Genomic DNA, 26,616 nt, shown 5'->3' on the forward strand with positions numbered 1-26,616 from the left:
TATTTCCAGACTGATATTTTTCGGCCACTTCGATCGACGCAGTATCATAAGGGTCTCGGTGTAAAGACTATAAGCTGTCCGAGTACAAACATATGTTGAAAGCTAACAAAGAAAGTTTCCATTTAATTATTTTTTTCGTAGTTTACATTATATCATACAATCTTTTTAAAGACTTGGCAACCCCGACCCTCGACGAGCTTGTGGCTGCAGCCATAGCAGCCAAATTCAGCTTGGTCAACAAAGCGGACTGCTAGCAAGCAAGCTAACAGTTATCCCGTTACATCTTTTTGCAAAAACAAAACAAAACAAAGGTCTAAAATTGAGAGTAAAGCATTCACCGGGACGTCTTTGAAACAGTATGTATAGTCATTGTATAATAGATACATAGATGTATATAGATTTTCCATCTAAAGACATACGAATGTAATTGAATAGTTTTAATGGATCGTATGCAGTAACGTTAGCTAACGTTAACTGGTTAGCCTTCAGTGAGGGTGCATTGATTCGGGTAGTGAGCAAAATGAAACTATAACTCTATGGTCAGTTTTGTAAGTGAAAATTAAACAATGTAACTTAATTGGACATCTTTAGTTTATTCTGCCCTTATTCTCTGCTAGAATGATACAACAAGATGTCTTTACTCAAATCGCGAGTCCAAGATAGACATATAAAAGAGTGATAGCAGATAACGGGTTGATTAAAACACAAAGGAAAGAAATTAGCCAGGAACTTTAGTAATCAGGCAAAACGGCTGTCATGAAATAAAAAATCCCAGTTCAGACACTTGGGGTGAAATGTTCAATCTGATGGCGAACTGCTGCAACTGGTTGAAACGATGGAGAGAACCTGCAAGGTGAGTGTCTACAACTTTGATCCATTGAGTCGTAAGATACATTTACTAACTGTTTTTCTGAGCAGACCTGTCAATTCTTATAATATGCAACTGTGTAGGCCTATATGTTATCTATATTTGCACATATATGTTATCTATATTTGCACAGTGTTCCCAATTTGTATTTGGACACAGAAGCCACACAAAAAATTACCATGGGTGTTTTTTTTTTTATTTAACTGTGCGACTGTCTTCTTTATACTGTAGCCTATGTCATTGTGTTTTGTATTTATGTCAACAACAAAAAAATCAACATAGCTGATGAAAGTGATGATACACCAAGTACATCTGAATTTTTTACTATTATTTTGTATTGCACGGGGAAGTGCAATGTGTAACTTTCAAAATGCATCATTTTATGGAAAACTATTGGTAATGATTGAAAGCAATTATGAAACATTTTTTTCCCCTTTGTGATTTAATAATGTATGCATCACAGGGTCAATGTAGCCTAGTAGAACATAACATATCTAATCAAGTTGTATTTATTATAAAGCATAGTTCACCCAAAAAAAAAAAAAAAAATGTTGCTTGGTACTTGAGAGATGTTAGGCAGAGTAACAGCTTCTAGTCACCTTTCACTTGTCATGAACATGTGGCTTCAGAAAATGATGACAGAATTTTCATCTTTGAGTGAAATATCACTTTAAAGAAAGACAAGTTCATACATCTTTAGTGGTCTTAATACATTCTCTAAACAAGATCTTGAAACCAGTTGGTTAAAAGTAATAATAAAAACAATATTATTTTTAAGAAAATGTCAAACAATTTTAATGCCAATTGGTTTGATATTTGGCATGGTCACACCACTTGAGTTTGAAAGGATTTTAAATGTATTTATTTTTTCACTTAAGTCACTTAATTAGCTTTTCTTTTCAAGAATTTCATTATTTTAATAAAGCCTTTCCATTTTGCATTTCATCAGGACAAATGTATCACCCTCATTACTTTGTGCCCCAAAAATATCAGGATTAATTCTAATACAAAAAAAAAAAAAAAAAACATGCTAAACACAGAAGAGGTGCATTCAAGTCATCAAAAAAGGCTAATGAAGGCAACTTTAAACTTTTTGACATAAAAAAAAAAAAAAAAAAAAACTATGCATAACTATACTTATAAGCAGAGGCGGACAGAGTACACAGCTTCATTACTTGAGTAAAAGTACAGATACCCCTTGCTAAATTTTACTCAAGTACAAGTAAAAGTACTACAGTCAGATGTCTACTTAAGTAAAAGTACTAAAGTACTTGTTTTTAAAAGTACTTGAGTATCAAGAGTACAAGAGTAAATTTTTTAAATATTGCATTACTACTGCCACAGTGCTTACATTGGTAAACACAGCAAACACTTGAAGCGAAAACTATCATTAACTTGTTCAGAAAATTGAAATAGTCTGGCGAGGTGGGGCCACGGGTTGGCACATTCCCGGGATGGACCTGCTGCGTCTTCATCCATTGTTTCGTCCATGGTTTCGTCTCTTATCTAAATCTGACAATGGAGTTGACTTTGGTGGAAAGCTGAGGTGATTGCTGATAGGCTGTCCCAATCAGTGGCGCCTGCACAATCCAATCACATTTGAGAGGGAACCAACAAATTGAGGGTTTCCGAGAAGTAACGGGTACTCACGGTTATGGATATAAATGTAGTGGAGTAAAGAGTACAATATTTGCCTCTCAAATGTACTTGAGTAAAGTCATGAGTACTCCCCAAAAATGATACTTGAGTAAAGTACAGATCCCTCAAAATTGTACTTAAGTACTGTACTCAAGTAAATGTACTCCGTTACTGTCCGGCTCTGCTTATAAGTACTTTTTTTTTTTAAATAAGTATTTTTTTAAAGTTAATTGCCAACATGTCTATTTTTTTGTTTTTCATCTAATATTTATAATTTGTTTTATTCAAGCTTTATTTTAATTAATGAGAATATATTTTTAAAACTGTTAACAAAACCGTTTTGCTGGTGACACCAAAGCACTTGTGCCAAGATATTTTGTTCGTTTCCCACACAATAGATTCATATTTTGTCATGAAGATGCATTAGCCCTGGTGTCATTTTCAATTTCAGTATTTAAGTCCACTTTCATAAAGATGCCGTATGTTGATTATAGAGTCCCTAAATGCACCTCTCGCCATACACGTTGGAACATGACTCACAATCAGGCATAGGCTTAAAGCCAAGTGATAAATATCTAATTACTCACATCACCTGCTGTGCCTGAAACAAGATGCTTGATAAGGATAAATCTGGGTAAAATGTTTGATCGTACCTAAGAATCAGTCCGTTTAAAGTGGAGATGTCTGGCCCCAAACGTGCCAGTGATGTTATGGTTACGTCTTACTGACGACTAACTGTGTAAGTTATTGTCTTATTTCATTGGCTGAACGTAGTGTGTCCTCTAGCACCATGTCACTGATCTTGTTGGGCTAAGTAGAAATCCCCAGCTTATCCCTCAGATACAGAGCTGACCAGAGGCCAGGAGAGACAAAAGAGAGAGCGTGTGTGTGTGTGTGTATCAACAAAAACAACCAAAGTCAAGGGAAAGCTAGCTGTCATCTTGATCTATTCCCAGTCTCAATGAAGGCCTCCTGGTTGCAGAGAACTGTCACCTGGATAGTGCGCTTGATGTCCCTGCGGCGCAAGTGCCGCAGTTAAGTATCTGTTTGTGTGTGTATGTTTTTGGTAGCTAAGGACTTTAGCTTTCCTGTTTGCATCAGTGATGGCTGAAAGGTTTGTTTACGCTGCCTGGCCCATGTGTTTGTCTGGCATTTCTTCAGAATTAAGCATAGGTTGATGATGGTGAGCAGAAATCCCATGTCACTTCAAGATATTTGTGTTGGCACAGATGTCTTTTTATGCCTCTTAAGCCTCCACTGGAAGCCTTGTAGTTTAAACAGCTGGGACTCTACAGCCCCGGACAGCTTATCATTTAATTTATATTTTTGACGTCATTTGTGTCTTGAAAAGGCCACATTATTTACTTGGTATTTGTGTGTGTGGTATGCTGAATCATCCTCTTTATCCCTGTGCGCTTTTGCCAGTCATGAGATGATGTATTAACGTACAGGCTTAGCTTGCCTTCGCTCACAGCTGTGGGTGAATTCATAAGTTTATGTCAGTGTGTTTTTGTTTTGTTTTTTTTATGTCAAAAAGTTAAGTTCATGAAGGCAACTTTAAACAGATTAAAGTTGACTTCATGAACATTATTTTGATTACTTGATTTGATATATCTTGATTTTTTTTGGCCATTATTTTTTTTAGGATGATACATTTGTCTTGATATCAAAATGAAAAAGCTTCATTAACATAATGACATTTTTGAAAAGACACACTTGTTAAGTATTTTGGCTTAATCTTAAATTAATATTAATATAATAATAAAAATAAAAATAATAATTTCTTATTAAAACTTATTTAAATTTTTTCTACCATGTCTGTGTGACCATGCAGAACAAAACCTATAAGAAACAGGCAAATTACAGAAAATTATATAATAAAAAAAGAGCCCATGTAGACCTTTTAGTTAATCTTTTAGGCAAGGTTAGTTGAAATAAAATGGCACGTGGTGCAACTCCCCAAAAACGTTTAGATTTAAGAATGATAAAAATTTTTTTTTGTTATTTCATTTAACCTTATCATCTTTAAACAAATATTTCTTGAAAATGGTATATATAAAAAAAAAAAAATCTAAACTTTTCTAAGTATTTGGCACTGGTGTTTTAAACTAGATTTTTCCTTTGCACCTCAAAGCTTAGCACCTTAGAAGGGCCGTCTTGAACTTTGGTAGGTCTGTCTGATGCATGATAAAGTGATGCTATATTTGTGTTCTTACAGGAAAGTGACTTTAGTAATGGTTGGACTGGACAATGCTGGAAAAACCGCTACAGTCAGAGGAATCCAGGGAGGTAAATCTTCACTATAATAAAAATTTTTTTCCTGTTTCTAATTATTTTTTGTGTTTTCAAGATCCAGGATAATTCTCATAATGTGTATATTTCTGTCATAGAAAGTCCTTTAGATGTAGCCCCTACAGTGGGCTTCTCAAAGGTGGACCTGAAGCAGGGGAAGTTTGAGGTCACAATCTTCGACTTGGGTGGCGGTAAACGTATCCGCGGCATTTGGAAAAACTACTACTCTGAGTCTTATGGAGTAGTGTTTGTTGTGGACTCCAGTGATGTCCAGAGAATCCAAGAAACCAGAGACACAATGGCTGAGGTTCTCCGGCACCCTCGTATTGCAGGCAAACCTGTATTAGTGTGAGTTTTCAGAACTTGACATGTTCTTGTCATTGAATGTGACTTAAAGGGATAGTTCACCCAAAAATGAAAATTCTGTCATCATTTACTCACCCTCAAGTTGTTCCAAACCTGTATGAGTTTCTTTGTTCTGCTGAACACAAAGGAAGATATTTGGAAGAATGTTTGTAATCAACAGATCTCGGTCCCCATTGACTTCCATAGTAGGAAAAAAATATACTATGGTAGTCAATGGGGACCGAGATCTGTTTGGTTACAAACATTCTTCCAAATATCTTCCTTTGTGTTCAGCAGAACAAAGAAACTCATACAGGTTTGGAACAACTTGAGGGTGAGTAAATGATGACAGAATTTTCATTTTTGGGTGAACTATCCCTTTAATGGCTGGAATAAGTACAGATCATCAAACATGGAAGATGAGATGGCTGTCGATAGAATAAAAACAAGGCATTAGACAAAATTAATATATAACACATGTACAGTGGGTACGGAAAGTATTCAGACCCCCTTAAATTTTTCACTCTTTGTTATATTGCAGCCATTTGCTAAAATCATTTAAGTTCTTTTTTTTTTCCTCATTATTGTACACACAGCACCCCATATTGACAGAAAAACACAGAATTGTTGACATTTTTGCACATTTATTAAAAAAGAAAAACTGAAATATCACATTGTCATAAGTATTCAGACCCTTCAGCACAACGTACAGAAAATTAAAGAAATTATGCAGTGCCCTTCAAATAAATGTTTACATCTGTAACATGTATTCTAATTGGTTGTTGTGTAATAACATTAATTGGCAAGTAAAGCTATAAAGGTAGCACCAAATACCAAATAATCTTAAAAATAATATAGAAACCTGGGCCAGTTTAATCCATTAATCAGACATCACAGCTGCTAAATGGGTGTGTCTGAATGTGACATTTATGCATCGCCGTTATATATTCAAAAAGAAAGTAATTATTGCTGGTCTTCAATGATAAATGCAAGTTACTTTAATGCATTTACTCCAGTAAATAATAGGGATTTATGCTGATATTGTGCAAAATCCCACTTTGCCTAAAGCATATGTACATACTGATGAGATATGCAGATTCATGTTTAGAAAGGAGAAAAGTAAAATACCCCACCTTCACATACCGCATTAAGTGTTTAGATATAATGGGGAAATTAATGTAAAAGGCTTTTGTTATGGTGGCTGGGGTCTTTAATCTTTTTTTTTTTTTTTTTGGCTTTAGTACTATTCTGCCTTATGAATATTTGCATTTTGGGAAGCGCATCCTCATTGATACATTCAGCTTTCTACACCACCCTGTGCGTGCCTCTACAATTGTGCAAGGTCCAGCTCCTTTAACAGGCAGTAATACTACCAGACAGAATGATTTCATTGGTACACCTGTTAAAAGATCTCTGAACCTTGGGGCCGATCCTAAACAAGCTGTCAGCGTATGTGGTTCATGCGAATCCTTCTTTTTTATTGGTGGTATTTGGCAATTATACCAACACCATCATGTCAATTCTTTACTATCCTTACTAGCTCTTATTGATCAGGCCCACCAAAATTGCGTCAACAATGTGTCAATGTGATGGAGTTGAGGCTGTGTAAGGACTCAGAGCTGTGTGGGTAAATGGGAAAATAGAAGAGGCCTCAGAATAGAACTCTGGTGAACACCCATTTTAAAATGTTTGCAGCCCTTCCTCACCACCCATGCCTGCCTGTCAGAAAGAGGAGGGTGTTTAGAGCCAAGACCTTGAGTTTGTTGATGAGCCTGGAGGGTTTGATGAATGTCGAGCCGTAATCAGTGAAGAGCATTCTCACATAATTCCTGCCTCTAGTCCAAGTGGATTGGGGCGGTGTGCAGCAAATGTGCAATGCATCATCTGTATATCTGTTGGAGCGTTGGACAAGCTGCAGTGGGTCAAATTAACTGAGGAAGTGAGCAGCAGATGGAAGTCCTTGACCAAATATAGCTTGTTAAGTGTGCTAATAAGTCAAGAGTGCTCAACATCTCAAGGCTAATTATTCAGTCTACCTCAAGTGCAGACCTCAGGCCATTTGTTTGTGACAGCTTATCTAGTAACCTGCAACACCTAGTGACCAGCTTGTATTCTTTTGATTGGCTTTCAGACTGGCTAATAAACAGGACCAAGATGGGGCATTGGCTGAAGCAGATATCATCGAGACCCTGTCATTAGAGAAGATTGTCAACGAGAATAAATGCCTCTGTCAGATTGTGAGTTAATATTTAAAAAGTTTATATTAATCAGAGACCAGTTTGAGTTTGTAATTAATGTGGAAATAATGAGTGGGGAAATTTGCTTTATTTTTATATTTATAATTCAGCAAATTACTTGAAAGAAATGTTGCAAAACAATCATATAAAACTGAACTAAATGTTGTTTTCTCTGATCTCAGGAGCCCTGTTCTGCTGTGCTGGGTTATGGTAAGAAGGTTGACAAATCCATCAAGAATGGCCTTAACTGGCTCCTGAATAACATTGCCAAGGATTACGAGGCAATTTCAGAGCGTGTGCAAAGAGATACAGCAGAGCAGAAGGCTCAGGAAGAACAAGACAAGAAGGAAAGAGCAGAAAGAGTTCGGCGGATCAGAGAGGAGAGGTCAGTGAGCTAACAAGACTTTTCACATGGGTTGTCATGCTAATCCCTCTTTTCCAGATATATCAGGAGCCGCCTATTCGTTAAGAATAGTTTAAAACAATGTAGTTTAGTTCTGAAATTAGTTCATATCAACTAAGCTGGTTTTATTTGCTTTAAATATGTACTCATAGTTAGTCTGTGTTTTTCTTTGTTTTACTGCTTGAGTTACTACTTGAAAGTCAGCATAAAATGAAACTGTACCCTGTTTAGTAAATGCATCTTATAGATTTTATTGTGGATGATTCATCCATGTTTCTTTTTTGTTGTTGTTCTTGTAATGTTTAATCTAAACTCAATCTTCCATGCAAGTGACAGACTATTCTCTCTGGTGAAATGCCGGACTTTTCCAAACTTTTAGTCCGCTTAAACCCTGCCCCTTGAACAGTTGTCTGCAAGCTCTCATTAGCCGTGTTTCCACTGTTGGGCCAAAAGCGAGTGCGTGCCAGGGTCAGTCGCATTTCCATTGTCACTTTCGGGGCTTGATCGTGCCTCGTCGGGGCATCATTGTGGCCAACGGCCAGAGTTTTTTGGCCCACCGAATTCCTTGGTCCAAAGCAGGCCAACAGTAGCCTGGCTCCGCCCTCCTACGTACTTCCGCTCAATTTCATTTTCCTTCAGTACTACGTCTGGGACTGCTGTATATTCTTAGGTTTCCAGAAACAAATTTTTTGTAGGACCAATCAGCGAATAGAAGGAGTGGCTGAGAACGATGACGTTGATGTGATCACACACATGACTAGCGTCGGCCAATAGTGAGCCTACGTGTGACGTACAACACACAGACGCGCTGCTTTATCAAGACTCGAGGAACAGAGAGAAGGAAATGAATAGTGGAATAAAGTCGTTTTTTTTTTTTTTTTTTTTTTTGCACAAAAAGTATTCTCGTCGCTTTATAAACTTTATAAAAGACAGACATCTTATTCTAAACATAATCCTCTGATCATTCGGACGACCACACGTTAGCGATTGGTTATGGCAGATCCTGAGTGACTCAATAGTTCAAAATAGTTTTGAACTTTAACAGAGAACCCGCCTTCAAGGAAGTAAACGTTTCTCAATGGAGCGAGGCCAGACTCTCTGTACAAATGAAATGTACGAGAGTCTGGTAGAACCAGGCTAGGCCAACAGGGGCTTTAGCGGTGGTTATGAACAGAGGTGGCGTTTGAGAGTCAACACCGCTGCTCATTTCCCATGTTTTCATATCAGGCTAACAGCTAACCTCAACATTAAAGACATTTAAAAAAAAATTCAGTTCAAAACTCGATTTCAGACACCGGCGAGTGTGTGAAATAACTTCCGATTGTGATCCGATGGCGATTCTGATCACAGTGTGAAGCAGAAATATATTTATATGTGATGCTAAAAGCTACTTATTTTAACTATTGTCATAATATAAATACAGATATGATTAAAGAAATTTCCTGAGGCTGCTTGAAGAACTTAAACAAAGCATACATGGTTGTAATCGTGTATTTATCAGTCTTTTCCCTGTGCCTTTGTTGATACCGGACTTCTGCATCCACATGTCATAAATTACATTTACTCCGGTTAACTCATACAACTCATAACTCCTGTTTTCTCTCTGTGAGCTCCATCTGTTGGTCTGACTGAAGGGATAACAGTGACATGGGAGAGATCGCTCAAACATCCTCGAGATCGCATAATTTCGTGGACAATTCATAGAAATGCTCATTCTTTATAAAAATATATAATATTGTATATAATATCTATATATTGTAATCGGTTTTTTTTTTCTAAATGTGTAAGGCTTTGTACTTAATGGAGTTGTTTTGTGTATTGCTGTGATCACAAATAAATTGAGGCAGGCAGGCACAACTGAATAAGTATGTGTGTTCACTTTTTATGTTAAATAATGATATGTTGTTTGATTCAGCATGTTTGATGTGCACTCCCGATCTAGTTAGTTTTCAGTCCGCTAGTTTCCCTGTGCTGGTTAAACGGTGGGGTTGTGTGACGTTTTTCTATGGAAGCATAACAACAGCATGGGTTTTAGTGTAGCACTGCGGGGCTACTGGCCCGACAGTGGAAATGCAGCTTGATTTTGGCCTTGAGGTCCGAGGCTACAGGCCCTGCCCGGCACGCTGTTAGTCTTGGCTCGCACTGGCCCGTCAGCTATTCATTTGAGTGCAACACAAAATCCAATCATCAGCCAATTGATAGAACCAAGTCCCCACCCTACATTCTTGCTGGTATTTTAAAAGAGAGAATGAATTATACCAACATCACCATGTCAGATTCTCTTCCGTCTCATCGCTCTTAGCGATCAGGTCTATCAATACTGCATCTACTGCAAAAAACACAGTTGAGTTCAAACTGCATAAGGCCGCAGAGCTGTGTGTGTAAAGAGAGAATTGAAGAGTGCCTAGGACAGAACCCTGGGGAACACCCATTTTTAAATGGCTGCTGCTGATGTTTGCAGCCTCTAACCACTTTTTTTTTTCTTATAATCTGTTACGCTCAGATGTACATTACAATACCGAAGAAAATATCTGTCTCTACTTGTTTTATTATGACTTTAAACTGTTCAAAATGCAAACAACAGTTTAATGAAGATGTTTTGCACTGACAGAGACAGGCAGGAGCGAGAGGAGGCTGAGCGAGAAGGAAGGACACTGAAAGAGGATGAGCTAGATGATGCCAACATGCCCAACCCATTCCAGCCAATAAACAATGTTGTTACTGAGGTTAGTTGTCACATTGTTTCTTTTAATACACAAGTTGGATGAAATCATTAAGATGCAAAAAATACTCACTTTATATAAAAATCCCAGTTTGAAGACAAATTAATTCAAGAGCAAGAGATACAAAGACAGAGAGAAGAGGGCAAGCAGAACAGTGTGCAAGAACAGACAGCCTTTCAAGATGAGGAGGACGAGGACGAGGAGGAGGACGAAGAGAGCGAGAGACAGACCCCGGAGAGTACAGAATCAGGTAGGACCTCTAATTTCCTCAGAAGGTCTCCATTATGCTGAGAGTAATAAATGAATAAAGGTTTATTTTTGTATTGTCAGTTCATTTCAAATACAAGCTTTCACTATTATGACACATGAGAAACCTTTTTGGCTCTGAAATCACTTAAAAAAACTGCAATGTATCTGTCACCTTTAATCAGGAGCAGTGGATCAGACCAAAAAGAAAACTAGGAAATTGCGATTGAAACGCAAGCATAGAGTTGACCCTCTTAGAGTGGAAGAAGCAGCAGCCAAAAGCCCCACCCCTACTCCCCTACCAGGTAAGAATGCCTCTTTTACAAGTAGTTTCTCAGATATGAACAATGAACAAATAATTGATAAAAAATGGTTTACCGTGGTTTTTGCACTATGAACCTTTGTCAAACAAAACAGTTTTTTTTTTTTTTTAATGGCTGATACCAGAGTGTATGAGCTGCTGTGGGGAAAAAAAAGTGTACAACACAAGCATAGGAGCACTTAATATTAAACATTTTAAAGAATGCCAGAAAACAAGCAACAGAGGTAGGGAGTGGAATAATTCACACCTGGCTATAAGTCGCACCTGGTCAAAATTGCATTGTTGAGAGAATAAATACAGATAAGTTGCATTGGTCACATTTTTTTATTACGTTCAGAAATAATGTAAAACACTGATAAATAAAACCAAATATTTACAAACATTATATTAGCTGTAATCATGTTTTTAGTTCCCTTCACTCCACAACAAATCCTTTAAATGTAACAATATTCAGAACAGAACAAGAATGAAAAATATAAGAATAAAACAAACATAAATTAAAGTGGCAGTCATTATAAACAACGTTTATTATAAATGCCAAGCCTAAAGAGATTTATTTAAAGCTAAACTGAAACTACTTGTATGTGGGAAATGCACTATACAAATAAACTTAAGCTCACCTACCTTTCTCATTCAGCACAAATCCATATGTTTTGCATTCGGCACAAATCCATGTTTTGTAAACTTGATGTTAATTGCATTATATAAGTCGCAGCATGTTTAGGTTAATTAAAAAAAATGTGACTTGTATTCTGGAAAATACAGCATGTCAAATTTAGGTTTAGGTCATTTATTTAATTTACTGTACATCAACTCATATTTATTTAAAATCCAATCCATAACACAAGTAATATTTTTTTACTTTAATGGCATACTAGAAAATAAAGAGTAGTCCCTTTACTTGCCTATTAACAGAAGAAAAGTTTAAAAAGAAGTAGCATAGCAAAATAGCTTTTTTCTGTATTGTGACATACATCTGAGTAAATGTATTATTGAAAAGGGTAAAAATGTAGAGTGGGGTTAAATTCATCGGTCTTTGATTGGATGGAGTCTGGACGTCCAGCATATGTCACCAGAGAGAAGTCTGTCATGTGGAAGATCGAGTTATGACATTTTGATTAAAAACTATGAGCTAAAAAAAAAAAACATTTTCTAGGATTACAACAGACTTCTGGAAAGTCAGAGAAAATCTTTTCTATCATTTGCTAAACATTCATTTTCATAGTCAAAATAACCACTGATTTGTCCTAGTTTTCCCTTTTGTTGCTTCATTTTAATGACCCTAACAGCTAATAATTTGACTTTTTTCTTGGTTTTAGTTGGATGGGCTACTCCCAAAGTTTCTAGGCTCCCCAAACTTGAGCCTCTTGGAGATACAAGGCATTCTGGTAATTGTTGGTTCATTGCATCTGTTCCATCTCCGGCATGCGCATCACTAACATTTTTTTTTTCCTTTTCTCATTCTGTTTCCTAACCATGTAAGTGTCTCCCATAATTCTGTCTTTAAAGCTTTGTTTTCTCTCCATCCACACAGCAAGCCTCAGCCACATCCTTCCTGTACAGTCATCTGTCATCAGCCAACAGAAATACCACAACCATCCACTTTAATATTGTACCTAACAAATGCTACTTGCATATTCTCCTTAACAACTTGCTTCCTGCACTGTGACTAATGTATGCGATTCATTTCCCTGATGCTTGTAGGAAACATTTTGAATTCTACATATAATGTTCTATGTCCTCTTTTGAGCAGGCAAACATTGAGCAGTGACATTTTAATCTAGGAATCTAATTATGTATTTTGTGGTCAGTTGAAATTAGTTGATCCTTGATTTTTTTTTAAATGGACATTGCTGACCTAATTTTTTTTCTTCCATGACTCTCTTTTATTGGCAGATTTCTATGGCAAACCTCTCCCACCTGTAGCAATTAGGCAGAGGCCGAACAGCGATACTCATGATGTAATTTCCTAACACTACCTCTGCTTCCCCCCCCCATCGCTGGTTCACAATTCTTAAGGGTCCCAACCAATCAAAGTATTGTTTTGTTCTTATCTTCAAGCACGGGCAGTGTAGCAATCTACGCAGATGTAATTGCCCATAAGCGAGGAATTGATACCCAATCAGCATACCCAGATGGATCACATGAACTCAAGCAGCCAATGACTGATGGTCATCAGAAGCTGTTTCCTGGCCAGTGTTTATGAGATGAAGGGACGTGGACATTCACTGTATGACATATTCTTATAATGTTCTTTATTTCTGTAGAGCTGTTTGTTTAGTTTGACCAAAATACTTAAAATCAGTATTAACAGACATATGCAACTCAATTGAGTTGTTTTTTCTTTTCTTTTTTCTTTTTTTTGTGGAAAACATGTTACAGACCTATTTTTTAAGAGAATTGAAAAATATGTAAATATATAAAAGTTTAAATTTGTGTACTTGAAATTGTACAAACATGTTCTTATGGTCCATGTGCATATCTTAAGCTCTTCTGCATATAAAATGTGCAGTTAATTTTGACACAGTTTGCCTTTAAAATATCAGCAGCATCTATACGTTTATACACTACGCTGTCTTAATTTTGAGAACGACATTCATACTCTCAAATAGCACCAGCAACAGATAAAACTATCTCGAGAAAGTAAACTTTTACATTTGATTTGAAACATTTTAAAGTTTGTACAAGCTCGTTATTGAGTTATATGGTAAATCGTGCTTTATCAGGGAGGAAAACACATTTGTCATCTTCTGAAAGATGATAAAGTATATTACTTTACGTGTAACAATGCTTACCCTCCATATATATATATTTTTAATGTATTATGTCATATACTGTAAAAAACAGCTTTCATATTTATTTTATGCTATTGCGATTTTTATAATTTACATTGTTTGTTGGATGTTTTGTTTTGTGTTTTACCCCACACACTAATATTTAGTTTAGATCCATCATCCATTTTGCTCTGCTTCCAGTACCTGCGCCCTTTGTAACCCGTTTACATTTAATATGAATGTCAAATTAAAAAAAGAGAGAGTTTATTTTGTTAATTTTCACTCTCACACTCAACACATCTCCGTGTCATTACAACTTTTTGATAATGCACATTTGCACAAATGTTAGCGGCGCCTTCTGCTGGTACATGCAGTAACTACACCATCAAGGTTTTGTTCATTGCAACTATTAAAGAGAGCTGAACTGTGGAAATGCTTTCTGTATAATTCATGGAAAAGAGACAAAAATGCCTACACTTATAGTTTTTTTTTTTTGTTTTTTTTTTTTTGCAAGGGTGATATTAAAATTCAAAGGGAAAACTGTTTTACATCTGCAATCTGCAATCAGAAAGTGTAACAAAATGTAAAAGGTTTGAAATCACCTTTGGTATAGTTCATATTTTATACTGATTAAAAAAGTTAAACTAGGTTTAAAATGTTAACGTCTATATTCCTCCATAGAATGCCATCACACATCTTTCAGGTCTTCCTCCATTATTTGCCCTTCCAGTAGGCCAGTAATTGTAAGTATCAAACTTTGATCATCGCTCCAAAATCCATAGCATTCTAAAGTGCATTATTCAAATTACTGAAAGCACTTATCATTTAAATAAACATCATTTTCTAGGCTTGCATATCACAGTATCTGGTACTTTTAAAATCTCTCCTTTTGAACAATTCTGATTGCAAAATTAAAATGAGCAAAGAACAACAAAAAAGCTTCCTCATTTTGAGTGTGAAAGTCCTTAAAAGCTTTAAACATTTAACAAATAGGCCTACTTTTGACAAAAGAGACTTTGGTAACACTTAACTTAATGGTGTCCAGTCCTGCAAGCACGCGTAATTACAATCAGCAACTAACCCTAAATCAAATCCTAAGCCTAAAGTAAGTAACCTAAGTAGTAGCCTATTTATTTGAGTAATTACACTTTAACAATTAGGCTAACTTAAAATAAAAAAGTAGCTAACACTTTAATACACAGTCTGTTACACATCTTACATGTAGTCTATAGGCTACTTAATACAAACAGTAAATTATGTATAATGTATTATGTAGGCAACATGCTTTTGATTAATTTACACTATATATATATATAGCTGCCTTAAAGTTTTAAGTACAATCATCTTGGCTGTTTGAGTCATTTCAACTTAAATTACATTAAACTGACTTTTAAAAAAGAGAAAACTTATCAGCTTATGTTGATGAGTTAAAGTAGGTAATGTAAAAATAGCCTATATGTGGTCAAATAACTTATTCATCATAGAATTTTATTGTTTTATGCTACATGTTACATGTAGCCTACTTACAATAGTATTAACAGTTAATTATGCATAATTACATGCAACTAACCCTCAACCAAACCCTAATCTTACCTAACTCTTTAGTAAGTACATGCACTTAATTAATATTACTCAGTACTTAAATATATAATTACACTGCAACAATGACACCGTAAATAAAGTGTAACCTTTATTTTTTATAATGCACGTATTTGTATAATTACATTGTAAGAAGGGCACACAATAAAGTGTAACCAAATAAAATGTACGGACTTTATTTCACAACACTTTCACCAGTTGTTGGGTTTTGTTGGACCAATGTGGTGGTGGTGTTTGTTGGGACTGTTTGCAATGCATCGGACCAGCAGTGCTGCAAATGACCTGACGCGGAACGAAAGCCGACCTGTGAACACAGAAACACGGAACTAATATCATAATCCACGTTTCTGGGGGAACACGGTCAGAAGACGGACAACACATTCTTTAAAAAACCGGTATACTAACATCGATGTTTTCTCCAAAATTATGCTGTATAAAGGGATTTTCAAGCAGTCCTCTTCTCGCGCTGAAGTATTTTAAATGTATTCTAATCGCCTCGTCTCATGGCCATTGCACAGCCACTAATACGGTGAGCGGACTAAACATCGAGGGTAGAGTCTTTGGTTATATTACTAAAAAAAAAAAAAAAAAACACTGGCAACACTTCATTATGTGTTTTATGTGTATCAAGTATAAGATAATTGTTATAATGATTCTTATTAAATATACACACACACACACACACACACACACACACACACACACACACACACACATATAATTATTTAAATATGGTTAAATAATTGTTCACATCATTAGCTTGCAGCACAGTGTAAATCTGCACCTCGGAGGCAAGTCTGTAAGACTGTACTGAAGCATTTTGAGGCACAGTACAGTGAAGAGCTTGGAGAGCAGTGGCGTAGTGCAAGGTGGGCATAGGATTTTTCAAAATAATCATTTTCTAAAATACTGTAAAAACGTTTTCAATCTTCATTTTTAGCATGCTTTCACTTACTAGGTTATTATGGTATTACATTTATTATGGGAAGGGTATTATGGTTGTACATTTAAAACCATGGGTGACACTTCACAATAAGATTTAATTTGTTAGCTAACAATGAACAGTACTTCTAAAGCATTTTATTAATCTTAATGTTAATCCTAACATTTACTAATACATTATTAAAATCAAAAGTTGAATTGTTAACATTATATGACCATAACATCAATGAATATGACCATTTTTATTAACTAAGATTAAAACATGCTGTAAAAAAAAAATTGCTCATTGTTAGTTTATTTTAGTTATACCGATTGCTTTTAAGTTCAGGCATACTAGGCTATAACTTATACCAGAAGGAAGCATTTTAAATTCATGGAACAGTGGATGAGTACATCCTGCATGAATAGCTCGTGCTTTCTGTAAGACAAACCGTTCAAAACTATTTGATAACTTGTCTGTTTAATACCAATAATCTTACTACCTTGGTTGACAATGCCATTCAATGAGTTTCAATGTGTAATATTTACATTGCCATACCAACAGCATATAGAGAAGCAAAGGACATATTCAATATAATATGCATAGTACATGGTCATAAGAAGACAGTGTAACCGTTGCTGGCCTTTTTTGCATTCATTCAACTTCAACACAAGTATCAAAACGCAACTTATTATCAATGATAAGCCCAAGGTACTTGTAACAGCTAGGCCATTCCACCATTTGATCTTTCACTCTTGTTGGTCAAGAAGCCAAAGGACTCTAAAATCAATTACCATATCTCTGGTCTTTTTTACATTTACTTGCAAAAAGTCACACCATGTCATAAAATCATTCACCGCTGGACCATGACAATTCTCATCCTTAGTCAGCAAACTAACAATAACAGTATCATCGGCAATATCTTAAATTCTAATTTAAATTCTGAAATCAGTTTCTTTATGACACATGAATAGTATTAAAAGCTGAAGAAAAATCTACACAGAGCAATTTTACAAGGGTTTACTTCCCTCCAGATGTTTCATAATCATATTTAACATCAACAGCATCATCAACTCCCCTTCTGGCCTGGTAAGCTAACTCCAACTGAACTAAAAGACTAAAAATTCATCCCTGACAAATTTCTCAAAACATTTAATCACCAATGATGTCAGAGCAACAGGTCTAAAATTATTTAGAGCCTTAGGATAACTTGTCATCCCTACAGGCAACTATGGCCTCTTTCCACAATTTATATATATATTTTTTAAGATAAAGCACATTTTTTAATATATATTATAAAAAAAAAACAGGACCCAAATGAGACTGTATTGTAAAGTGTTACCAAACCATGATACTTTCACAGTACCTTTTTTGCTGTTGTTGTAAGTATTAGCTTTCTGGAAATGTAAGATTTTACCTGATTTTACAGAAGTGCAATATATTAAACAATCTCTGAATTTAGCCCACATAAATGTTTGATGTCTGCAGGGATGTGCTTCTGAATCCACTCTCATGGCAATACGGTGTCCTGCTTAATCGCTTCAGTGACCTTACAAACCTCAAGCAGTGTCTCACAGCTCTCGGATACACAAACCTCCTTCCACAGACGGCACATCCTGAATCCAAGTCCCATACGACACACATCCCCCTGCAGTGTTTTATTCATCAGGATCCAGTGCGTATTCCCACCCAAGGCCACCACCCAGGCTGGTTAAAGCAGTACTACCTTCTGAATGCAGCCTCTCTTCTCCCAGTACTGACTTTGAATGTGAAGGAAGGAGAAAATGTGCTTGATCTCTGTGCAGCTCCTGGGGGGAAAAGTCTGGCCATATTACAGACAGCCACTCCTGGTAAGTTACAAACCTAGTCTAGAGTCAGGTTAGCCATAGCCAGGGCCAGGACTAATATATGTGGAATGATCTCTGACTGGAACATAACTAATAATACACCATGTAGTGTCATTTCAAAAGTTTGGGGTTGGGAAGTTTTTTGAAAATTGTATCTTATGCTCACCAATGCTGGATTTTGTTGATTTAATATACAGTAAAAGCAGCAATATTGTAAAATACTATTACAATTTAAAGTAACTGTTATATATATATATATAATATATATAATATATATTATTCCTTTGTTGGCAAATCTGAGTTTTCATCGTTACTCCAGTCTTCAGTGTCACATGATAATTCAGAAATCATTCTATGTTGATTTACTGCTCAAGAAACATTTATTATTATTATCATTATCAATGTTGAAAACAGTTGTGCTGCTTAATATTTTTGTTGAACTTGATGTTTTTTTTTTTACAAAGATCAGAAGAACAGCTTTATTTGTAAATTAATATTACTGTCATTTTTTTTATCAATTTAAGTATCTTTGCTGAATATAAGTATATTCATTTCTTTTAAAAAACTTAATGGCCCCAACATTTTTATCAATAGTGTAGTCGTGTACATTTTAAAAGTACAGATAATTCAAAATGTTACAATAAGAAAAATAAGTGGCCTGGTCTGTTGCCTTTTCTAATTTTGAACCATTCTTGAAGTAAAGGATGCCAACAGGAATTATAAGTGAAGAAAGTGGGGGTAAAGTTTAAAACCATCTCTGTGAAAATAGAGAGAGTGACATAAGTGAGGATATGAGCAGAGAAACAAGAGATTCCAAGTGTATTCTAGTGGAATAATTGATACAATTTTAGGTTACACTTTATTTAGATTTAGTCCACTTTAGACATTCTACTAACTAGAAGTAACTTTGCAACTACATGTCAACTAATTCTCATTAATTTGCAACTACAAGTCAACTAACTCTCATTAGAGTATTATTAGTAGACGATTAGGTTAGGGTTATGGTTAGTAGAATAAGTTGACATGTACTTGCAAAGTTACTTATAGACAGTAGAAGTTTACACAAAAATAGTGAACAGCACAACTGTTTTCAGCTGTGATAACAAGAAATGTTTATTGAGCACCAAATCAGCATATTCAAATTATTTCTGAAAGATTATGTGACATTGAAGACTGGAGTAACAATGTGAAACATGTAGCTTTGCCATCACAGTGATTACATTTTTAAAATTATTCATTTTAAATCATTTAAAATAATAATATTAAAATAGAAAAAAAAGTTTAACAATATTACTTTTTACTGTATTTGTGATCAAATAAATGCAGCCTAAATGCATGACTTATAAAAAAAAAACTAAAATAACAAAACAAATCATACCCATACTTACATATAACTCCAGACAGCAGTGTATTTTATGTTAAGACTTGGTTGTTCAGAACTGAAACTTACAGCACATTTATGTAGTACATAGAACTTCTAATTTAAAATAAAATGTTTCATTAAATGACCCATTTAAATGTAAATGACTTTGTTGTACCCTACAATTATATTTTTGTTAACTCCCAGGTCTCTTGCACTGTAATGAGCTGGATAAGCACAGACATGATTGGCTACTGAAGACTCTGGAATCATATTTTCCTCCTACACTACGACATCTGCTTTCAGTGACTCACCTGGACGGCCGGAGCATTGGGAGCGTGCGGCCAGGGGCTTACGACAAGGTACCACTCTCACCTCTGCTCATCTCCCACAGCCATTAAAACTACAACACTTAAGCCATCATTTTGCTATTTTAAGCACTGATTTTTACCCAGAACGAATCATCAAATGACTTCTCCAGTGGAGAGAGCATTACCTAACATTTGTAAGATTCTTTTAACTGCAGAAGCTAAATGCACTGAATTAACCTCCCATGAATGTCATCCAGCCAAGTGTTTGGGGAAAAGAAACCTGCTTATTTGTGAATGTCAGAGTGACACTCTCACATGAGTACCGATGATGCCTCCAAACTCCCTCATTTATCACAGTTGGCGTAACACTTAGTGCAAGCCCTTACTTTCTATCTCAAAGCAACCAAAAAAGCTGCAAGGTGGAATAGAGGTTTTCTGCACACTCAGTCATTTGAAGGCAAAGCTGCATATGTACGCATTTTTTCCCCACTCATCATGGGGTGACGAGACACTAGGCAGGTCGCTAGCAGCCCTCCAGACCAAACATGCCAATCAAGCAGTGAATATGGAGCTTTTAAGGTTCCCAGATACTGCTGACTGAGTATTATCCTCTTCTGGCGGTGAGAGAAGAGTCGGGCCACTGAGCAGAAAGGTAAACGAATACACAATGCGACAGGAGGTGTCGTGATGGTTTTAAATGAAAAGGGCTCAGGGTGGCTGCGATGTTAGGAGAAGTTAATTTGTTATTTTTTTAACTGGCTCACTGAAAAAACATCCCTGTGGCCACATTTCTACAAAATGGTATTACTCTGCTTCTTACATGTTTCACGTCACTTTCAAAGTGAAATGTTCAGTGGCTGGCGCTAAAAACATGTTCAGCTTTATCCGATACTGATGAACGTGAATCTGGCATTGTTTTATTATGTTGGATGTTGTACGTATCACAGCAGTTCAGAAATTAAATGTCTGGTGAGTTGCGCTAAAATGTTAATGCTCTATTGCGTTTGAAAATAACGTACCACCGACATTAAGCCCTACCCTAAACTTAACCGATAGTGTTAACAAAAGAAAACTAGAGATATAAATGTATTTGCTGTAGCTACCGTGCTATTTTAGCTTGCTTCTAAAATATATTTTTTTATTGTGTCTCGTGCTTCACGAAATGGCAGCAGCTGCGTTTGTATGAAACGAGAGAGCAAGGCCATGATACTGGATGGCATAATTAAATAACTGTACACACAATATTGATTCGACTGAGTTTTAATATTTTATTAGCTCACCAAAAGCAAAACTTCCACGAAGGAAAAACGTTCCTAGCAAGTGTAGAGCGCTGCTGACTTCAGTAACCCGGATGAGCCTGTGTTATCTGTTTTCAGCGGTTATTATCAAGGAATAACATACCACTGGATCACGCGACTGACCAATCAGAATCAAGCATTCCACAGAGCCGTGTAATAATGCGTTTTAATGCTCCCGTTCATAGAGATTTTTCGATGAGTCCGGAGGTTTTTTAGGTCAGTTAGAATCTGCGATCTCTGACCCAGTTTGTTCGCTGGCTTCCTTGGCTGCAATATGCTGTGTTTTCCGCCAACTGGCAACCTGTGGTGGCGAAATACTATTGGGTAAATTGGCAACGTGCGGGTATCGCACAGACCAAAACAAAAACAGACATTCCGACACGGAACGCACATTTCAATTCCTAAATATCTGCAAACATATTATGGTATTTGTATGCATTAGTACAGTCAAAAACTTACATACAACACCTTTAAAAGTGTTTTGAGGTCACAACATTGTATTGTAAGTATTGTGCAAGGAACCGCAGGAAAGTAAGTCTTTAATAATCAGTAATCTGCTGCTGTAATCATAATTTGTGTGAAAAGGAATAACAGTTGTTGGGGTTTTACAGCCACAAGCTTTCATTTCAGATGCAGTGAATTGTATAAGTACATGGCTGTGAGACACTGATCCAACCAGAAGGTGGCAGTGTTGTTTTTTTGTTTTGTTTTTACTCTCACTGACCTCCATTCACATTGGACAGATGCTTAAGGTCCCCGGGACCCTCGATGGAGGGGACACAGGTACGCGTTCAAGCTGTGGTAATGAAACCTCCTGTCCCGAAGTGACAAAAGAATAGGTCTCTGACGCCCATAATCAAATCACTTTATCAGTGCTGGCACTTAGATGAGGGTAACAGGTTCAGCTCTTCCTCTTAAAAATGCAGCCGTTCCTAGATCACATTGTCAGGCCCGCGGGGGTCTTTCCACACCATCATGTCCTTTAGTGACGTCGGTCTCCAGAGTGCCCCCCGGCATTCTCTTAGCCAGACAGGCAGCAGAGCTAAGAGAGGGAATTAAGAGGCTCTAATACAAAGCTGGCAGGGAGAAAAACAGTGGGGCTCAATTGTCAGCTTGACTGCAGTTTCAGCCAGTTCTAATGAGGAGAGAGTAGTCTCAAAGGAAGCTGAGAAAGATGAGCTTAGCTAGAGCAAGGAACAAGGGGTTTTGGTGGGTATGGGGCTGCAGGATTTCCAGAGAGAAAGAGAGGTTTGGATCATTTTTTCATTCAGTCCTGTCTATTGCTCATCTGAATCTTTCAGGGAGATTCTTGCCGCTTGCGTTAGTTGTTTGTTTAAGCACTGTAGAAGATTCTAGCTCAGGTGCGATTTGAGATTATTGGCCCCAGGTGTGTGTGTGGTGTTTCCACTATACCGCTCTCTCTCTCTGCCTCAGCCACTCTCTCATTTGCCCAGCCGATCTCACAGAGGACGGTGGGAGTGTGTTGCTTCTTTTAAAGAGCTAATGAGGCCGATACCGGCAGGTCCCTGCTGTCCTTCTGCTTTCCTCTTTGTGTTATGTTTGCCATCCCCCAGGTGAACATGAAATATTCCCCTTCAGTCTCGTACACTGTTTTTTTTTTTCCTCCCTGCGGAGTTAAAACCTGTTCTCTGATGTGTGTTTTTCTGTGTGCGTTGCTCCGTCCATGTGTGTCAGGTGCTTGTTGATGCCCCGTGCTCTAATGACCGGAGTTGGCTTTATACCCCTGATACCCACCAAGGGGAAATGTGGCTGAAGGAGAGAACTCAACTACCACTCTTACAGAAGGAGCTGCTCTGGTAAATATCTATCACGGGAACACACACACACTCATGTGGGCAAGTAGACAATGCTAAACAAAGCTGCTTCATTATTTTTCTTGTTTCTGTTTCATCTGAGCAAAGTTCTTGACCTTTTCGATATTATGTCAAATTTTAAATCGTACAACAATAAAGGCATAATTTTGAAAAGCCTATTTGTAAACTAAATTGAATGACCAAAAGCATTATTTAGATGTGTACGAAATTTAATGCACGACCCTGCTGTTGCATGGTTTCCTAATTTGTACAAAAAAAAATTCAATTTTTGTCACAGTGATAACATTTGTATCCTTCCACCAGTATGGCAGGAAGAATGTTTTTAAGCATCTCATCGCATTTTCAGACTTTTTGCAAATAATAAATGATTTATATAAGTTATATCATTTTTTAATATTTTAGTTTATTGCTAGAAAATGACAAAATCGTAACAGCGTTCCAAATATCGCAGACCTCACATAATGAAAATAAACGGTAATAATAATGAAAATGACGGCTTAAATAATAATTTTACCCTCCTGGGGTTGACTTCATTTTCTGAAGGTTAAGCACCTGAAGCACCACTTTGTTGAAAAGGTTTCTCAGTATTATTTTAGTATTATGTATATACTATTACAGTGTTTATTAATATTTTGAACTTGCTTTTATTTGTACATTTTAATTTGAGTAATTTAATTTGAGAAAATTTGTGCTTTTGTTATTTTTTGTTTTAGTGCATAAAGAATGGTTCAAAGGTTATTCATTTGTTTTCCAGTGGTATTTAAAGGTGCATTGCGCAAGTCTCTGAGTTTTTGCAGAACTATGCCCCCTTCTGGCGACACGCGAAACTGCAACCAGAGTTGTGCACGCGGTTACATGGAATTTGCGTTGGGGTTTGGGATGAACTAGAAGCCGGTCTCTTTGAATCCATCTTCTACTTTTGCAAAAGTCGCTTGAGTTGTCTTCGCTGATGCGGATAATGGCGGCGAATACACAAACCTGCCAGACATAGCCAGGTGAGCGTGAACGCGCATGACGTCACGCCCAGTCGATTCCGACCCGAAACCCTCTTATTTATTTTACTGTACAGGATTATAGAGGCAATCGCAGTGATCATAGAAGGGCTCATTCAGCCCATCAGGCAATTGTTTAAGCATGTATGGGTTAGAAAAACGGGTATTTTTAACATGAAATGTTGCGTAATGCACCTTTAAGTCTCCTGCAACAGTTTACATATATCCAATGTCAAAAAACACTTACATATTTTTCATAATATACATTGCAGAATCACCTCTTTTCTTACAGTGAATGAAACCATTTGATAAAGGATCCTTTCTGAAAGCTTACTCTGCTCTGATTGGTTAGATGGCCCAGTGTGTTTGTGATTGGTCTACCGCTTACAACGTGTGTCAGAAATGAAACCGCCATTACCGTATCTGAATTTCAGCTCCGGAGGCTTCCTTGGCACTTGATACACAGTGACTAGAAGAGGCGTTGGTTTTACTGAATCAATTCGAGCCAGAGTCCTCATCCTTTTGGAAGTCTATGAAAAGAGGATTTGCTTTCACAGCGCAGAAATGTGCTTTGTCCTATGAAGACCATAGGCTGGAATTATGCAAATTTGTCACAAACTTCATGCACTTTGATCTTTGAAACTTTTTCACACATTTTAAATTCAAAAACAGCTAAATAACTAACTACATAAGTTTAAGTTTTTCATGTTAATATCATGTAATAGTTATATTGTTTTATCTCAGCTTTATTTCAATGAATGAAAATGTTTTTTAATAGTTTTAGTTGTGGTTAACAATAACACCACTGCTTTTACTAACATAGTTTTCGAAATAATGGTTGGCTGGTTGTGGTTTTTATTGTTTTTCAGTTCGGCACTAGCAGCAGTGCGTCCTGGAGGAGTGGTTGTCTACTCCACTTGCACCATGTCACGAGCCGAGAACCAATCAGTTGTGGAGGCGGTCCTTGCGTCTTATCCAGGGGTGGAGCTTCTGGACCTGGAGCAACAGTTAATTGACTCTCTATCTGATCGTTTCTACTTTGCCCACCTCCATCCTTCAGTGGGACAGTTAGTGATCCCGCAAAAGGGTAAAACTTGGGGACCTATGTATGTTTCTCGATTACGGAGGATATATTAAAACCTTACTTAGGGCCATGGTGCAGCGTGCAGTTGTACTTTTAACACATCAGAGCTGGGGTGTTCACATGGGATTGAGTCATGACTGTCTATCCTAGCCCTCTTCACTAAACAAACAATACATAAATAAATAATACTGTTGGAGAATAGTTAAATTTTATTTTTGTTTATTATTATTTTCCACATTTCAAAATACAGTAAAAACTAATAATGTCAAGTATTATTACAATTTAAAGTAACTTTTCTAGTAATTTTAAAGTAATTTATTTCTGTGATGGAAGCTGAATTTTCAGCATCATTATTCCAGTCTTCACATGATCCTTCAGAAATCATTCTAATTTCCTATCAACATTGGAAACAGTTGTGCTGCTTAATTTGGAAGCCATTATACATTGTCATTCAGGATTCCTTAATGAACAGAAAGTTCCAAAGAACTGCATTTATTAGAAATAGAAATTGTTTGCGTCAATGTAAAAGTCTTTACTGATCAATTTAATGCGTCCTTGCAGAATTCAAGTATTCATTTATTTCCAAAAGAAAAGTATTTTTGCAAGGTCATGTATATCTGATGGAACTCACATCTGAACTTTGATTTTCTTTGTGCCACGGCAAAGGCAAAAAACAGCACAGGTTAGGCAGAAATGTTAATCGCTGGCGACCCTCCAGCTGAAGCACCACTTAAGATGATCTCTCGCAAGTGGAGGCTGTTTTGAAATCTCAGAGCGCAACACATGAACAAGGTTTTGAGTAATGAATGCGGGCTCAGGTCTCTTCTCTTTTGCATAAGTGTTTTAAACGTCTCAGCTGAACCGCTTGAGGAGGTTTCGCTGTTGTCAGCCTTTGAGCTCAGTGACAAATTGCGTCTAATAAAACTTAAGAGTTTTCCTGAATCATGGAAGAGCACACCTTGAATGTTTACCATTAATATGATATATGAAAATGAGATCGCATGCACCTCGGCTCTTAGACAAGGTGTATAGATTTAAGGAACAGTCTATTAGTGCTATAACAGCAGCATTGTAGCTTTATTTTTATGAAAAAAACTTCAGCAGAGTACACAGGGTTATGCATTAACAACATTATCCTAAGAGGACATCAGTGCTTGTTGCTATTTCAGCTATACATAAACTGCACCTTAGATGGGTTATTTAACTATAACTGCATTTGAATATACAAGTATTCACTCCCCCAAAGATTGAACCTGGTTGGATCACCTCTGGCAGGATTACGGTTGTCAGCCTCCGTAGCCTCCAAGTCGGTATTGCACATCTTGATAATGGAATTTTTGCTCATTCTTTCGGAGCAATATTGCTCAAGCTCTGTTGCGGTATGTTTTAGGTCATTGCCCTGTTGGAAGATGAATCGTCTTCCAAATTTCAGTGCTTTTGTGGATTGCTGCACGCTGTCCTCAGGGATTCTACTGTACGTGCCTCCATCCATTTTTACGTCTAACTTTATGAGTTTTCTA

At 36.7% G+C, this 26,616-nt stretch overlaps 2 protein-coding genes across 5 annotated transcripts; both read left to right on the forward strand.

Annotated features, from left to right (window-relative positions):
• The first annotated feature begins 284 nt into the window (after window positions 1-284).
• Window positions 285-14,366, forward strand: arl13b (ADP-ribosylation factor-like 13b). Of its 4 annotated transcripts, XM_084402858.1 has the most exons (11): window positions 285-853; window positions 4,725-4,795; window positions 4,897-5,146; window positions 7,275-7,380; window positions 7,563-7,765; window positions 10,395-10,509; window positions 10,597-10,756; window positions 10,938-11,057; window positions 12,394-12,462; window positions 12,971-13,035; window positions 13,136-14,366. In XM_084402858.1, the coding sequence occupies exons 1-11, from the start codon at window positions 795-797 to the stop codon at window positions 13,175-13,177; spliced, it is 1,260 nt and encodes a 419-aa protein (XP_084258984.1). In that variant the 5' UTR covers window positions 285-794; the 3' UTR covers window positions 13,178-14,366. The 4 variants fall into 4 exon arrangements, with proteins under 4 accessions (XP_084258984.1, XP_084258985.1, XP_084258987.1 ...); XM_084402859.1 differs by having other exon boundaries at window positions 12,971-14,366; XM_084402861.1 differs by lacking the exon at window positions 12,971-13,035.
• Window positions 14,367-15,683: 1,317 nt separating this feature from the next.
• nsun3 (NOP2/Sun RNA methyltransferase 3) lies at window positions 15,684-25,297 on the forward strand. The gene is made up of 6 exons (XM_084395430.1): window positions 15,684-15,976; window positions 16,207-16,316; window positions 17,858-18,219; window positions 19,784-19,938; window positions 22,881-23,002; window positions 24,882-25,297. The coding sequence occupies exons 1-6, from the start codon at window positions 15,857-15,859 to the stop codon at window positions 25,147-25,149; spliced, it is 1,137 nt and encodes a 378-aa protein (XP_084251556.1). The 5' UTR covers window positions 15,684-15,856; the 3' UTR covers window positions 25,150-25,297.
• The last annotated feature ends 1,319 nt before the right edge of the window (window positions 25,298-26,616 follow it).

This window comes from Rutilus rutilus (assembly GCF_951802725.1).
Source record: "Rutilus rutilus genome assembly, chromosome: 2".
In the NCBI taxonomy this organism is placed as follows: domain Eukaryota; kingdom Metazoa; phylum Chordata; class Actinopteri; order Cypriniformes; family Leuciscidae; genus Rutilus; species Rutilus rutilus.

Bases quoted from the DNA above. Each gene is read 5' to 3' on its own strand.
- arl13b (XM_084402858.1), top strand. From the start codon at position 795: ATGTTCAATCTGATGGCGAACTGCTGCAACTGGTTGAAACGATGGAGA. The intron at 11,058-12,393 runs GTAAGAATGCCT...TCTTGGTTTTAG, and splicing joins CACCCCTACTCCCCTACCAG to TTGGATGGGCTACTCCCAAA. The intron at 12,463-12,970 runs GTAATTGTTGGT...TTTTATTGGCAG, and splicing joins TGGAGATACAAGGCATTCTG to ATTTCTATGGCAAACCTCTC.
- nsun3 (XM_084395430.1), top strand. From the start codon at position 15,857: ATGTTTTCTCCAAAATTATGCTGTATAAAGGGATTTTCAAGCAGTCCT. The intron at 15,977-16,206 runs GTGAGCGGACTA...TCACATCATTAG, and splicing joins ATTGCACAGCCACTAATACG to CTTGCAGCACAGTGTAAATC. The intron at 19,939-22,880 runs GTACCACTCTCA...CATGTGTGTCAG, and splicing joins GGCCAGGGGCTTACGACAAG to GTGCTTGTTGATGCCCCGTG.